Source organism: Chlamydotis macqueenii, chromosome 3 (assembly GCF_036417535.1).
Source record: "Chlamydotis macqueenii isolate bChlMac1 chromosome 3, bChlMac1.mat, whole genome shotgun sequence".
Classification (NCBI taxonomy): Eukaryota; Metazoa; Chordata; class Aves; order Otidiformes; family Otididae; genus Chlamydotis; species Chlamydotis macqueenii.
In genome coordinates, this window is record NC_141558.1 from 5,313,439 (window position 1) to 5,328,650 (window position 15,212).

Sequence of the window (15,212 nt, forward strand, 5' to 3'; positions counted from 1 at the left end):
GTCTTGATCTGTTATTGCAACATCCTGTCTCTTAAAAAGCTCTCTGTCGTTGTAGCTTACAGTCCTAATACAGCTGATATTCTGCTGACCAGCCCTTCGGGAGATATTTTTCTTCTTTACATTAAGTGATAGATTAATGACTGAATTCCCAACTTACACAGCCTGTTCCTGTGCTTTTCTATCTGGATTTGTATTCAGTTACCACTTTCCTTCTAATTGCCAGACTATAACTGCTCTTACATTATTTTCCTAGGAACAATCCTCTGACTCTTCTTGGTCTAAAAGTGACATTATCTTTTATCCCTGGAGTTTCAGGTTTTTTGCCCCAACACAAGAAGGACAGGGACCAGTTGGAGAAGGTCCAGAGGAGGGCCATGAAGATGATAAAAGGGCTGGAGCACCTCTCTTATGAGGACAGGATGAGAGAGTTGGGGCTGTTCAGCCTGGAGAAGAGGAGGCTCCAGGGAGACCTTATAGCGGTCTTTCAGTACCTCAAGGGGGCCTACAAGGAAGATGGGGAGAGGCTGTTTAGTAGGGCCTGTTACAATAGGACAAGATAATGGTTTTAAAATAGAGGGGGGTAGATTTAGATTGGATATTAGGAAAAAAATTTTTATGATGCGAGTTATAGAACACTGGAACAGGTTGCCCAGAAAGGTGGTAGAGGCCCCATCCCTGGAAACGTTCAAGGCCAGGCTGGATGAGGCTCGGAGCAACCTGATCTAGTCAGGGATGTCCCTGCTCCTTGCAGGGGGGTTGGACTAGATGACCTTTGAAGGCCCCTTCCAACCCTAACCATTCTATGATTCTATGATTCTATGATTCTATGATTTTTTGTTATGTGCCAAACTCCCAAAGGTTTAGCTGAAATTACAAGGAGCAGTGGATATCTATGGCCAGATGACAATCTGAAAGCGTCCACAGATGACCATATTTGTCTTGAGGTTTTAAACAGTATGTTGTTAACGCCTAGGAAAAGCCTTGTATTGCCATCTGCCAGCAGTTACCAATGACAGGTTCTGCCGGTATCTGTGTGAGTGATAATGACACACAGCCACTAACAGAAACGGAATCAGGAGCATGAAATATGAAGTGGCACGTGCAAAGGCTGCAATAACAGTATTTATACAGCAGCAGCACTTAGAGGCTGTAATCACGCTGTGCTCCGCTAAGCAAAGCACTATGCAAACAGATACAGAGGGCAACACGTACTCCATCTCATCTCAGTCTTGTAGCCAGACTAAGGCTTTCAACCTTCTTCAGCCTGCAGTAGCCTTAATGATCCGTCCGGAGGTACAGAGCCCCGTCTGGCAAATTGAAGCATACTGATATAAGATCTTACAAAATTACTGCTACAGGCCCCTCCAACATGCAGCACTAGATTCATGAGGATAAAAATCCACTGCTCTAGAAGTAGCCCACAGTGACTGCACTCTTAAGTTACGCATTTCAGGTCAATACCTTATGTTAGTCGAGATAAATCCAGGCCCCAGAGATGTCAAAAATCCACACTTCAAATAACTACATTGTATTGGGGATACTTCACCTTCTTACAGTGTCCAATATTTTCTGTATTGTTTTTTAAAATTTATCATCCTCCATAAATACAAGATACATATTTGACTGGTAATCAGCGCAGACCAAGTTTCAGTACAAATCAGTGTCTGATTTTTATCTTGCAGACAGAAAGCTGTAGGTTGCTGGGTTGTTTTTTGTCAAAGCCCATTTTTCAAAACCATAATATCTCATATGCATTTTCCTGTTTCTGTCACTGCTGACTAGGAAATCAAAGGAACATTCATTGGCCAAGTCACACACATGCACTGATAATCATAATCAAAACTCATAAATAAAGACCTTCGGCTATTAATAACCAGTGGCAACTCCTCCTCCAGTTAACAGTGGATCTGAAGATGCTCTCTTTCGCTCAGATTTTTCACAGAGTTAGAAGGCAGAGATGCAGGAATGACAGAGATTCCTTATAAGATACTTTCCAGAACTCTATTTTTTCGTGCTGGAGTGTGGCCACAAGCACTGTTGCGGGTAGATTTCTATCACTCCACTGCAAGTTGAATTTGCAGAACATGGTTTTGTGCAATGGGTGTGGAAAGGCAGCTTCATCGTTCCCCAGACTCACTTTCCATAGGCCAAATGTATTGTTTAGCCATTGCATGATAACTTTATTTGCTGGATGACAGCATCAAGGAGGACTAGGCTGAGAGTTACAGTTTGTTACTTTAAGAAAAACTGGAAATATTCACTTTCAAGGAAAACGTCTTGTCATTTATAGCTTTGTAAAGTGGGCACAGAGTTTTACAAGTTTTTTTTGTAGGGGAGATATTTTTCAAATAAGATTGTTTTTAAGTTTATGCTTTAAAAAAGAAAGAATGGAAACAGATACTGATCTCCTTCCAGTGAGAATATATGAGCAACTAAGCCATTCCCAATTACATTCTTCTCATCCTGATTTTCTGCATTTCCTCAGATGCAGACTCAGGTTACAAGAAACACCAGCTGTCTGAGTTGTGACATCCTTTTCAGTTGTTAACCCCTGCACTTTTAAAATGCAAATTTGGAACTAGCTCAGGAAAAAAAGGATTCAGCAAATGGCTGAGACACAACTCACTACAAGAAATCAGTGCGTACATCACTGAAAATTGAGACATGACTCACAGCCAAAAAAGAAATCCTATTCACAATGGATTTCTTGCAGTTTAGTCTCTTTAAAACAGCTGAGTTTGTGCATTTTGGAAGTCACCTATGAAACAGGAATAACAAATCTGTGGGATATTACCTTTCCATTGGCTTTGATAATTACAACTGAGATGACATATTTTTCCTCCTTGATTTCAACTTGAAATTCAGATCTTACCTGCTACCCCTTTTCACAGGAGATGTTCTAGACCAGTTGAACAGGGATGGCATTATTTGTCATCCCTCGAGTATTTGCAGGGTTTTTCATTGCAGAGCCTTTCTCAGCACAGCGACAGAGCAAACTCGTGGCTGCAGAGCCCTCTTCTGGAAAATCAGACGGTTCTGGGAGCAGAAGAGTTTTTTATTACTTTTATTTTTTTTTTCTATTGCATAGGAAGAACAAGAAGAAGGATGTCCTAACGGGCTGCTGTGGCAGGAAAAATCTAGGCAAGACATCCCTCTCACCCCCAAGCTTCACCCAGCTTGGAGCATCAACAAGTCTTCTTACTCCAAGAGCTGAAACACAGCAGCCAATATTCATCTTTGCCTAATTTAATACTCCCAGTTAGGAGGGTTTTGACAATGCTCCTGCCAAGAGGTTTTGCCACTTCTACTCGAAAATATAACCATGCCATCTGCATTTCACAAACTGAACCTACATATAAAGGCAGGAGGAAGATGGGTATTTCAGTTACTCATTCTGATGTTCCTGGAGTTTCATATTATATTCTGTTAAAAGGGGGCTGCAACCCTGCATTTCGGAAGAAACACCTATACATAATAATAAAGGCTTCTAGAATAAAGGCTACCAGCATTCTTGTATGTACAAGAAAACCACACCTGGTTAGTATTCACGGAAGGCAGAAAGGTAGAGCCGACAAACTTAGAAGGAGGCACATATTTAGCTTCGGATGGTACTGCCTTTCTTTTACCTCTTTTAGCTTTCCAGTTGTAACATTTCTCTGTATATAAAACAACTTTTTGCAAACGATGATTGGCTACATGCCAAACTTATCAGGGATTTGGTTGAATTTTAACTGGATAGAGAAGGTTACCCCTTATCCTTGTCTTTATCTATCCACGTGTGTTTTGATCAGACCTAACCAAACATTGCTGTATGTTAAACATGTCACACTTTAACACAACCCAAAGCAGTACTCAAGGGACCTACATGCACACCACCGATAAAAAAAAATAAATAAGCAGAGGTGCATTTACGTCAGGAAGCAAGGCAATGAAGTTAAGACCTGTAATTAGGTACTTGCCTGCTTTTCATGGCTCTTAGGAAGAAGGTAGGGAATAGGGGAAATTCCTCATTGGAGCAGCTGAACGTGCCACCTTCTTCTGAAGGAATGATTAACAAGTACAGAGCCTGTAAATGAGAACTGGAAATCCTCTAGCAGTGGGATCACAACCTGGGGGTGGTGATAAAATATTGTCAGGGTGTTGCACAGACTGGATGCTGCCTCAGGACCAGGGCACTGGGAGAGGAGGGGATCCTTGGGTTGGCAGGACAAGGACACTGCCGGCCAGGATCTGTCCCTCTGACCCCAGCCAGGGAGCAGGGCAGGCCCGGGGGTGGCTGCCTGGATCAATGAATCGCTCAAATCACCAGACAAATGGTGATGACTTCAGATTGGGAACACAAGTCAGTAAGGCGTGGTCAGGATCGGGCCCCATGAGGGTAGCCAGGGTCAGACACAGCCCAGAGTCAGATGGGCAAGCACGTGGTGCTGATGCAGCCAGCCCATGGGTCGCGATCAGGGTCCAGGTTAGTGGGCCCATGGCCAAGCACAGTCAGCACTGCAATGCTGCAGGGCTGTAGCTCAGGCAGGAGCCAAACACAGAACTTATTGTTTGCATAATTCAAATCTTAAGAGTCTCATAATTATTATTTGAGATCTAAGTTTTCAGGGGAAAAAAAAATAATTAATTAAAATTGTTTTACACACACTTAGTTTCCCTCATTTTCCTGGTGATGTGCTCATCCTTGCCTTGCTCCTGCCGAGGCAGGTAATTTCATTCTGGGGTTGTGGGGGGAATAACAGCAAACTGACCTTCGCCCAGAGGAAAGCTCCCTGCACATACAAATTTGCATGATTTAAGTTTGTAAATATTTAACTTTTCTAGAGATTTTATACCCATGCTTGCAGAAATTGTAAGCCTTTAACTGAGCTGTTAAAGAAAAAAACAAGACTGAGAATCTGAACCAGATCAAGATTAAGCCCTGTTAGCATAGGCACCTGCATAACAATTTCCTGATCCAGCATCTAGAATACTTGCTGTTTGCAATCAGTTTAGATGTAGAGAGACACGGTATCACAAAAAGAGAGAAAGAAGCCACAAGCTGTTGTATGTGGATCCTATGCCCTCACTAGCACTGAAAACCAGTTCATTTTTGTGTAAAAAAGTGTGTGGCACCAATATAGACCATAGAAGACTAGCCATATATCATAGGAGACAGACAAATTACAATTCAAACAAAACATAGACCTTTGAAGTACAGTGTCAGGAAAAGTACCAAATAGGCACATTTCCAGTCCAGATGACAAGGGGGATACTTGCCTTAATGAACTGGGGAATGGCCCTGAATTCAGGACAGATTCTGTCACTCACAGCTTAGGGACTGTTAAACATGGGTGCTGAACATGAATGTCCACTACTGCAGGAAGAAGAAACCAGCAACGTTAACATCCTGTTCTTCCCAATGAAGGACTTGAGAATGACAATTCAGGTGTTATCCTGCTCACAGTCAAAAATTTCTGAGTTTAATACCCAAAGAAACAATGAAAGAGTGAGTGTAACACCAAGAAAAGGTGATAGAAACTAGGAGCATATTTTCAGTTTTAATTGCGTTATTATTATTTTCTTCTCCACGGAAGTATTGTAAGTGCAATCATATTCTTTCTTTTTTTTTCATAATAAATAAATCTAGACTAATAATGATTCTTGAATTAGACTGTTAAGATATCAGTTGTGCTAACAATAAATTCTTGGTTTTATATATGTAATATAAAAGGCATGTTGCTTCTTTGCCCATAAACGAGACTGAGCACCCCACCAGCTATTGCAATGATCCATACTATCTGTACACACACACATATATACATATTATGCACAGATATATATACACAAACACAAACACACACATGTATTTGTGAATACCCATCCACTGGCAGAGTCCCCCCCTGATCAGGCAGTGAGGACAAACAGGATCAGGCCATCCGTACCATTCATATTGTGTGAGTGCTTTGTGTTTTTTTGTCTCAGTTTATCTGTGTGGCTGACCATGTGTATATATATATATTTAAATATGCATATATGTATTTGTGTACTGGGTGTATGAACACGAGTGCCTTTTAGGAGCACATGCTCAGCCTTGCTACTGGCTGGATCAGGGAGCATGGAGCTGCAGCAGCCTCCCATGTAGGGGACTACTGGATTTGGCAAACCCTAACGCTTTTCTCTCAGGCCTTGCATGAGAGATTCACTGCATCCTTACCTTGTTCTAAGGGACTGCTGAGCTTTTGGCAGCACCTGAGTGCTCATCAGACCAGTTGAGAACAACCTCTTCAGGGCAAATATGGCCAATGTTACTCTCATTACTGATTTACTTTTTATTTCAGTTTACCTTCCTTTTGCTATCTTTTCTCTCAACAGCCCCGAGCACGGATAGTCGAGCAGTAAACAAAAAAGGAACAAAATCTCCTATCACTTGGCAAAATGGCCATCAACACCTGCACGGGCTCTGGCTGGGATGGAGTTAACTTTCCTCACAGCAGCTCACAGGGTGCTGTGCATTAATTTGCAACTAAACAGTGTTAATAATACAGGAGGCAGTCTTATGGTGTAGAATGACCCTGTGGGTCATTGGGATCAAACTCTGTCGGGGACTTTTGGTCAGCTGTGCCAGCTGTGTCCCCTCCCAACAGTAAAGGCCTTGATGCTGTGCAAACACTGTTCAGACAAAATACTGGTGCATTATCAGCACTGTTCTGGTCACAAATACAAAACACAGCACCATACTGGCTGTGATAACAAAAATTAATGCTATCGCAGCCGGACTCAGTACAATAATTCACTTTCTGTGAAGCCCTTTGGGCCTAATGACACAATGACTGTTTTTTCCTCAGTTTATAAGCCAAGTTGGCAAGGACCTGGCACAGAGCAGCGAGTGAGACTGGGGCAAAGCAGACTTTAAGCCCTCAGAAACTGACCAAGAAACCACTCCTTCCATAGGTCCTTCAGGAAAGCAGTACACTTAATTTCAGAGCTCAGACCCTTACCCACACACTCCTGGAGCTGCCTCTGAGGGAATGGCCACGATACCCACAGACACAGCAGGCTGGGTGAGCTGGAAACCTCCGCCAGCAAACGTCTCCTCAGGCCTGCTCTGCAGCAGCCTCTCCCCTCCCCTGCGTGCTCTCAGACCTCCCGAGAGGCCGGGCCGAAGGCAACACGGGTTTCCACGGCCAGCAGCGCTCGGGGGCACCCAGAGGCCCGAGCCCTGCGCCGCCCGGCTGATGGCCTACCACCTGTTTTTCGGTTTGGTTTTTTTTTTGGTTTTTTTTTGGTTTTTTTTCTTAAAATGGGAATGGATTTCGCATAGCTTTTGTAAACCACTCCCTGCTCACCGCTGAGGCGTTCTGGCCAGGTAATAGGTGATTCAAATTATTTTTAAACCACGTGAAAGCCACCGCGCACAGACCCAAACGACACAGACCAGCGACGCACGCGCACGCAGTCCACCCAGGGAGGAGGAGATCGCGCTGCCCCAAGCCACGCCCCCTACCGCTCCCGCCAATCAGGAGGCGGCAGCCGCACCCCCCCCCACCCCTCGCTCCTCCCCGCCCACTACGAAACCGCGCGGCCGGCAGCGCCATCCCCCGCCCCTCTGTGCATGCGCGGCGCCGCTGTGACCGGGGGATTGCGGCTGTTTGGTTACGGCGCGGAGGCCGTGGGCCGGGCCGGGAGATGTCGGCGGGGCAGGGGAGGCCGGAGCCGGCGGACGATGGCGGTAGGTGCCTGTTTCCCCGGTGGGGACCCAGCGGGGCTGCGAGCGGGCGGGGGCTCAGGGGCGCGAGGGACTGGGGGAGGCCGAGGATGGAGGCGGGGGGGGGGGGGGACCGTACGCCCCCCATCCCGCGCGCAGGTGGGCGGGGCTGGTGCGGCGGCGGCGGCCTTGAGCGTGGGCATGCGCAGTGGCCGGCCGGCGGGCGGAGCCGGGTTGGTGGCATGTTACGCGCGCAGTCGCCGGAGGTATTTTGGAAATGGCGCTGATATTGTCCTTTTCGGTCCTCAGAGTCGGATGTGTTTGAAATCGTTCTCCCCATCACCGTCTTTGTGCTGAGCGATGATGATTTTCTCCAAGATGACGCTGAGGAGCAAACAGCGTCGCTCCCCGAGTTGAAGGAGGATGATGAGCCGGAGGCTGACTTAAACCACAACGTTTTCCTGAAAAGTAGTGTGACACCTTCAAATGACAGTAGCAGTTTATGCACCTGGGAAGAAAGCAAGACTGCTTCAGATAAGGATAGTAGTCTGAAATACTCTGAAGAGGAACAGGTTGCTGAGAGTGTGTGTAGCAGGTCAAAATCACCTTTAAGTGATTGTTGTGATGCAGCCACGGATAAATATGGTCAAAATTGTGTGTTGCCTACATCATCTTGTGAAACAGAGCTTACAGAGATAAAGGAAACCAGTGACAGAAAAGAATGTGGTGGAGATGATGGCTGTCAGAAGATTCATCCTCTCCTCTCTGCTGTCAGTGAAGAGACCGTCAAGACAAGCAGACAGTTGGCATTGGCAGAGATATCCAGATGTGAAGAGGAACTTGTCAGTGTTGCAAGTGTTCCTTCTGATGGAAGTCAAGAGAAACAACCAGAAATCCACAAGGAGATGGAGACAGCTGTTGAAATGGAAGGTAACTTGTTAATAAGACTCATGTGAGAGTTTAAGAAATCTGATAAATTATAATTTTTTGAAATAGGTAGGAATGTGTATAGGAGGAATGCCAAACTTGTTTATTTTACAGTAAGTGTTTCAACATAGATTAATATCATAGGCAGCAGAAAGAGAGTATTGGCTGGAGCATGCTTACTTCTTTCACAGACTCCTCTGAGAAACAGTGAAACTACAATAAATTGGTACTGTTTCATTCTGCTGTAGTTTGCAAAAGGGCAGCATTTCATTAGGGAAAAGGATCCAAAAATAAAAACTTAGGTTACATGTTTTTTAATTCCAATTATAGATAATAGGAAGAGAAAACCAACAGGCAGTAACTCTCAACAGTATAAGCAGAGATTGGGAGAGGCAGAATTTTTTAAAATAGAAAGAGGTAGATTTAGATTAGATATTTGGAAATTTTTTGTTACGCTGAGGGTGGTGGAACGCTGGCCCAAGTTGCCCAGAGAGGTGGTGGATGCCCCATCCCTGGAAACATTCCAGGCCAGGTTGGCCGGGGCTCTGAGCAACCTGATCTCGTTGGAGATGTCCCTGTTCCTTGCAGGGGGGTTGGACTGGATGGCCTTTGAAGGTTCCTTCTAACCCAAACCATTCTGTGATTCTCTAATTTAGGTTTAAACTCTACCATTCCTTGTAGCAGATGGATGTCCTTCAGGAAGAAAAGCGTAGAGAAGTACTAAGAGTACGTTCCCTTCTAACAGACAGAAGACAGCAGGAGGAGCATCATACTTGTGGGAGTAGAGCCCTAGCAAAGCTTGGTGACAGTACTTTCATAGGACTTCTGGCATAAAGCTGTTTCATTAAAAACTGGAGGGGATGCAGTGTTGTCCTGGAAAATTCAGAGCTTTTGGTGAAAAGAGGAAGTGGAAAGGAGGAGGCTCCTAGCTAGGATTTCTTCTCTTAAAACATTGTTTAAATGTTGGAGGGGGGAAACATGGAGAGAGACGTTAGGAAAGAATTGGAGATAGGACAATATTAAGGAAGCCAAAGGAGTGAAGAGCAAGCAAGTCATTAGATAATTTGGGATTATTACTACCAGTTAATCGTGAACATTGGTGATTGTATGAAATTTCATGCATGTGTGTTTTTATCCCCCTGTAGGTCCTGGTTCCTCAAAGAATGGAGATAATAAAGCTAATAACAGAAAGAGGAGCAAATTTGAAGAGGAAACTCTGAGTTCGCTTTTGGAACACGACTTGAAAGAAGAACAGGAATTTACCTCTAGTTGTTCTGCTCCGTTTGTTAATCGATGTTCTCCTACTTCAGATGAGTTGCTAAAAGATGCAGGGGATTTGGAGGTGAACGCTTCCACTTCTGCTGAATCAGGTACTACTGGAGAGCGTATCTATAAGTCATTAACACCAGTTCCTAAAAAAAGATATCGGCAACAAAAAGTTGTTTCTCCTCATGCAAGCCCAAAAGAATTCGAAAGCCAGCAAGAAGGTTTGGCGTGGCTCAGTAATAGTGTGAGCATCAAACCTCTTTCAAAAGCACCTTGTTCTGTAAATAAGCAAGAAAGATTGAATGTGAAGTGCAGGTTTTGTAGTTCTGTGTATAAATGCAGTGCACATCTAAAGAAGCATGTTTATTCAGCTCATAAAGATAAGAAAATACATAAATGCTGCTTTTGTAAAAGAACCTTCTTCTTTTCTGTCAACCTGAAGAATCACCTTAAGTACCATAAGAAAATGACAAGGTTACAAAAGGCGAGAAAAAATAGAACAAATGCGAGAAAAGTTAGGCAGAGAAGATCTGAAGAAAGAAAATCTGAGACCAAGAAAAAAGGAAGTAAATATGAGAAATTTTTCATCAAAATTGAAAGGGACTTTACGCATCTGGATGTGCCAGTTAGTTTTTCCTGCAAAATTTGTTTCTTTGCTTCATCAAATCCTAGGATTTTTATTCATCACCTGAAGGGACATAAAGAGAGACCCCCTTACCAATGTCCTCAGTGTGATTACTCCTGTGTTAGCTTATCCTATCTGTTAAATCACATGTACTGGCATGCTGGATATAAACTGTACCAGTGCAGGTTTTGCACCTTTTTTTCATTGTATTTTGCAAGCATGGTAAGGCACAGCTACATACACACAGGGGCTAAACCTTACTCCTGTGAGTTCTGCCCGTCAGCATTCACAAGAACCACTGAGTTAAAGAGGCACAGAAGATTACATGCAGACAAAGAAACATGCCAAGGGCAGCAATTTGACTTCGTAAGTGGAAGAAAAAGAACTCGAAGACTTGTAAAGAATTACACATGTGATGAGTGTAACATAGCGTTTTACACTGAAGGCCTCCTCAGCTTTCATAAGAAATTTCATGAACAACTCAGAGCTACTGCTAATGGTTATACGAACCAGAGCAATGAGTATCGTAAAAGCAAAATATACAGAGCTGACAGCAGTTCCCAGGACCATGTTTCTCTGTCTCTTTCTGGTAAAAAAAAAGATTGTCTCAATGGGGGAATGCTGCCTTCAGAAGTAGACTTTGAGGGGGCAGATGATGTGCAGAACAATAAGAAAATGTGCTCTAGAAAGAAATTCCCTGGAAACAGCCATGGAAGCAACAGCTTACCTATTGTTGGGAATAGAACAGAAGTTCCTCTGAATTCACATAAAGTGGACACTGTCCTTTACAAAAAGGAACATCTCTTCAGCTCCAGGGCCTCTTGTTCACAAGCTCAAGATGATGATGCATATCATAGATTTGTGGAAAACTTAAAGGATACGTGGCCTTCCAGTTTGTCTACGTTCAAAATGTACAGGTGCCAACACTGCAGTTATGCTACTGCTGTTCATAGCGACTTTAAGCTGCACCTAAAAATACATACGGATGAAAGACCATTTGTGTGTAAAGAATGCAATAAGACATTTAAAACATCAAACCATCTGCAGAAACACAGCCTTATTCACATAAAGAATGGATACGAGTTTGGCCATTGCCTCCATGTGGATAGCCGTTTAGAGAATCTTGAATTGCATCACGAAATGCATGTAGGCGCGTGTCCAGAAAGAGATTTTTATTCCTTGGAAGGTTCAAACGGTGTCCATTCCTTGCTTGGCTCGGAGGTTTGTAGAGTACAGCCGGATGTCCAGAGGGGCAAAGGAAATGATTTGCTAGCACAAAGTCAGCCAGGATTCTATCAGTGTGCAGAGTGCGAGTATGCTACTTACATTTTAAGCAACCTTGAACTACATGTAAGAACTCACACAGGTGAGAAACCTTACAGCTGCAGTGTTTGTCAGAAGAAGTTTCGTACTTCCAGTCACCTGAAAAGACACAGCGTGACGCATTTTAATATGGAGCATCTCAAGTGCACGAACTGTGACTATTCAACAAACAAATGGCTGTCCCTGAAACAGCATCTGGCTTCACACTCCTCTGAGGAAAGCTCATCTACTGGCTGGCCCTATGAGAAAAAGCAGTCACCTGTCAAAACGTACACGTGCGAAGAGTGTGGCTACTGTACAGCCCGCAATGGAAACTTGAAGCAGCACTTGAGAATTCACACAGGGGAGAAGCCGTTCAAGTGCGGTCAGTGCGCTGTGGCTTTCCGCACGTCCAGCCACCTGAAGCGCCATTTACTGACTCATTTAAAGTTGCGCTGCAGAAGGTGTAAATTTTCTACGCTAGATAAGCGTGCGTTCCAAAAGCATGTAAAGACGCACCAGAAAAAGTACAAGTGTGGAAAGTGTAATGTGGTGCTGCCTACCAAAAAACTTCTGGAAAAGCATAAGCAGCAATATAAGCTTGGGAATTGCAAGCTGGCACTCAGTTCTGGAGAGGTTTGCATGTCCTGAATTTGTTCGTTGCTTTATATTCCCCTACTGTCCCCAGAATGGTGGCTGGTAATGGAAGCAACCAGCGTTTTACTCCAGAGAGTAAAACTTGGATAGTGGTTTACTCCAGGTTTTTCTGAGAGCTTCACTTCTAACTCAGGCTGTGCTAAAGATCTTGGAGGTGCTTTTTTATGCCCAGTTGAATTTTTAATACCATGAGGTCAGTTACGATTTGGCCAGTGTTCATTAATTTAAACAGTTATTCTGTGACACTTTCTTATTAAAAAAATAATAAAATAATAAAAAAACCCTCTTGTCTAACTGAAAGAATGTTTAGTGGGAGAGAGGTGCACATTATATTGCATAGTAATAACTTTTCATTTTGAAATTGTCACTTTTTGAAGGCTTAATGCTACCTCCTATCTGCTGAAAGTTGCATTCCCTACTCCCAGGTTCTCTTGCAATATCTGCAAGAGAAAAAATATTATCTCACTAAATTAAAGAAAAAAAAAAGATTTGTGTCATTACTGGATAATTGAGATATGAAAATGTTTTTTTCTTTATATGTGTGTATATAAGGGGTTTATTAGACAGTTAGCTTGTCTATACTTGTGATAATTTTTTGAGTAGTCTGACAAAAATGGTATTGTTGTCCTTAATCAGATATTTTATGATACTGAGAGTCCTTAAATTGATCTTCATTAATTTTATGTCAATGTCTAATGTTAATCTAGTATGAAATGCCTTATTTTTCCTCAGGCTAGTAGTTACTGTGCTCTTTGTTTCTTAAAATAGACAGTATCATACTTTTTGAAGAATTTCTCAGTTAATTTGACCACTTGTTCATGTATTGCAAATACTGCTTAGTTACATTGAAAACCTTACTGTCTTGAACTGTAAAATTTATTTTGTTGAAGAGCTTTACTGTGCATCTAAAATACGGTGTGTAAGGACCACTTAGCCAAACAGCGGTTGTTACCTGGTTTGGTGAAGACAGATGGATGCTTATTCCACTTTGTATTCAAATCTAGACAAACCTTGGCTTGTTTTACGGAGTTATATGGTGCTAGAAAGTCTGTCTGGACATCACTGGCTGTAAGAAGTTTGGTGGTGTTGATAACAGCCGTGTTACCCTCTTGTGTGAGGAAAGATGATGGCAATGGGCTGGTGCTAACTGTCCCCTAATGCTACAGTTCAGTCCATGAAACAGCAAAGTAAACCTGTAGCTTAATTTAGAGAATGTAAACGTGAAACTACCACTGCATTTTTTTTTTAAGTGCTCCTAAATGTATGCTTTTCTTTATAAATATAGATAATATCTTGAAGAGGCTTTCTAGTAATGTATGGAGACAGGTTGCCCAGAGAGGTGGTGGTTTTCCGTCCGTGTGGATGTGGTCCTGGGCAGCTATCTCTGGGCGGCCCTGCTTGAGCAGGGGTTTGGACCAGATGACCTCCAGAAATCCTGCAGCCATTCTGTGATTTGAAATGCAACTTTCCGCGAGTTTAATTGAAACTCATTAACAGATGGATGTATTTAGGGACAGATCAGCAAAGGTATTTAAGCGATCTAGTTCTTTGCAGTTGCAGTAAAAAAAATATCTGTGACTCTGAACCCTGATGGTTGCAGGTGATTTTACTACAAGCTGGGAAGTCAATTTGGGAATGAGTGATTCAGGTCTTAGAATGACTGAGCTAACCACCTAATACAGTTGTGAGAAAGGAGAACCTTATCCTGATATGAGTAAAGCAAAGCATCTCTGGGAAATACTGACACTGTTACACAAGTGTGGAGGAATTGCGCGCATTGCTGTACAATTCCAGTCATTTATTTGAAGGAAAATTGAAAAGAACAGGTACAAAGAGGAAACAAAAAAGGGAATTGTAAGAGTCTATGTCAGAGAATAACTATTTAAAAGTATCATAGAGTCACAGAATGGTTTGGGTTAGAAGGAACCTTCAAAGGCCATCCAGTCCAACCCCCCTGCCAGGAGCAGGGACATCTCCAACCAGATCAGGTTGCTCAGAGCCCCGGCCAACCTGCCCTGGAATGTTTCCAGAGATGGGGCTTCCACCGCCTCCCTGAGCAACCTGGGACAGTGCTTCGCTGCTTTCATTGTAAAAAAAAAAAAAAAAAAAGTACAGTCTACTGTGATGAAGAAGGGAGCCCAATTTAAGGGGCATACATTTATTGAAGGAAATTTTGAAAAGAGTTTTTAAACAGGTTAAGTTTATTTTAGTTGTAAGGACAACAGAATACATTTTCGGATGGAGCTTGATAAATTTGTAAAAATAATTTCTCCAGGTAGTTGCTTCTAATAAAAATAAATGAATAAATCTGACTGATGAGGTTCCCCTCTGTTCCTTGTGCCCTGCATTTTGGAAGACTGGAAGAGATTTTCAAGTCTGCCAAGTCAGAAATTTAAGTGTGAAAGCATATTTGTTTTAAAATAAGGACATGGGCTGTTCTTGAGATATTTGGCTAGCTCAAAGTGTAACTTTTTTGTTCTTGCAGAGTTTTAACAATAATCAAAGCCTTTCCTAAATAATACTATGAAGTTTTCCATTTCATACAAAAAAAAAAAAAAAATTGCTTAATTGTCTTTATCAACACATCTTGAATTTGGACAAAACGGTAAAATGTAATAGGAAATCCCACTAATGACAAACAGCTTAAGCAAGTGGGTGTAGTTTTATCTGACATATATCTACAGTGAATAAGTGAATAAAAGTTAAGCGCGAGGTGAAGTAAATGAGTGCAGGTGAATCGGGCCTTGC

At 42.8% G+C, this 15,212-nt stretch overlaps 1 protein-coding gene across 1 annotated transcript; it reads left to right on the top strand.

Moving 5' to 3' along the window:
- The first annotated feature begins 7,615 nt into the window (after positions 1-7,615).
- On the top strand, positions 7,616-14,772 carry LOC104475616 (uncharacterized). The gene is made up of 3 exons (XM_086743492.1): positions 7,616-7,711; positions 7,997-8,617; positions 9,760-14,772. Exons 1-3 carry the CDS (start codon positions 7,669-7,671, stop codon positions 12,456-12,458), a joined length of 3,363 nt encoding a protein of 1,120 aa, XP_086599618.1. The 5' UTR covers positions 7,616-7,668; the 3' UTR covers positions 12,459-14,772.
- The last annotated feature ends 440 nt before the right edge of the window (positions 14,773-15,212 follow it).

Excerpts from the sequence above, each read along its gene's own strand:
- LOC104475616 (XM_086743492.1), top strand. The coding sequence starts at position 7,669 with ATGTCGGCGGGGCAGGGGAGGCCGGAGCCGGCGGACGATGGCG. Across the intron at positions 7,712-7,996 it reads GGAGCCGGCGGACGATGGCG|AGTCGGATGTGTTTGAAATC; the intron begins GTAGGTGCCTGT and ends TTCGGTCCTCAG. Across the intron at positions 8,618-9,759 it reads GACAGCTGTTGAAATGGAAG|GTCCTGGTTCCTCAAAGAAT; the intron begins GTAACTTGTTAA and ends ATCCCCCTGTAG.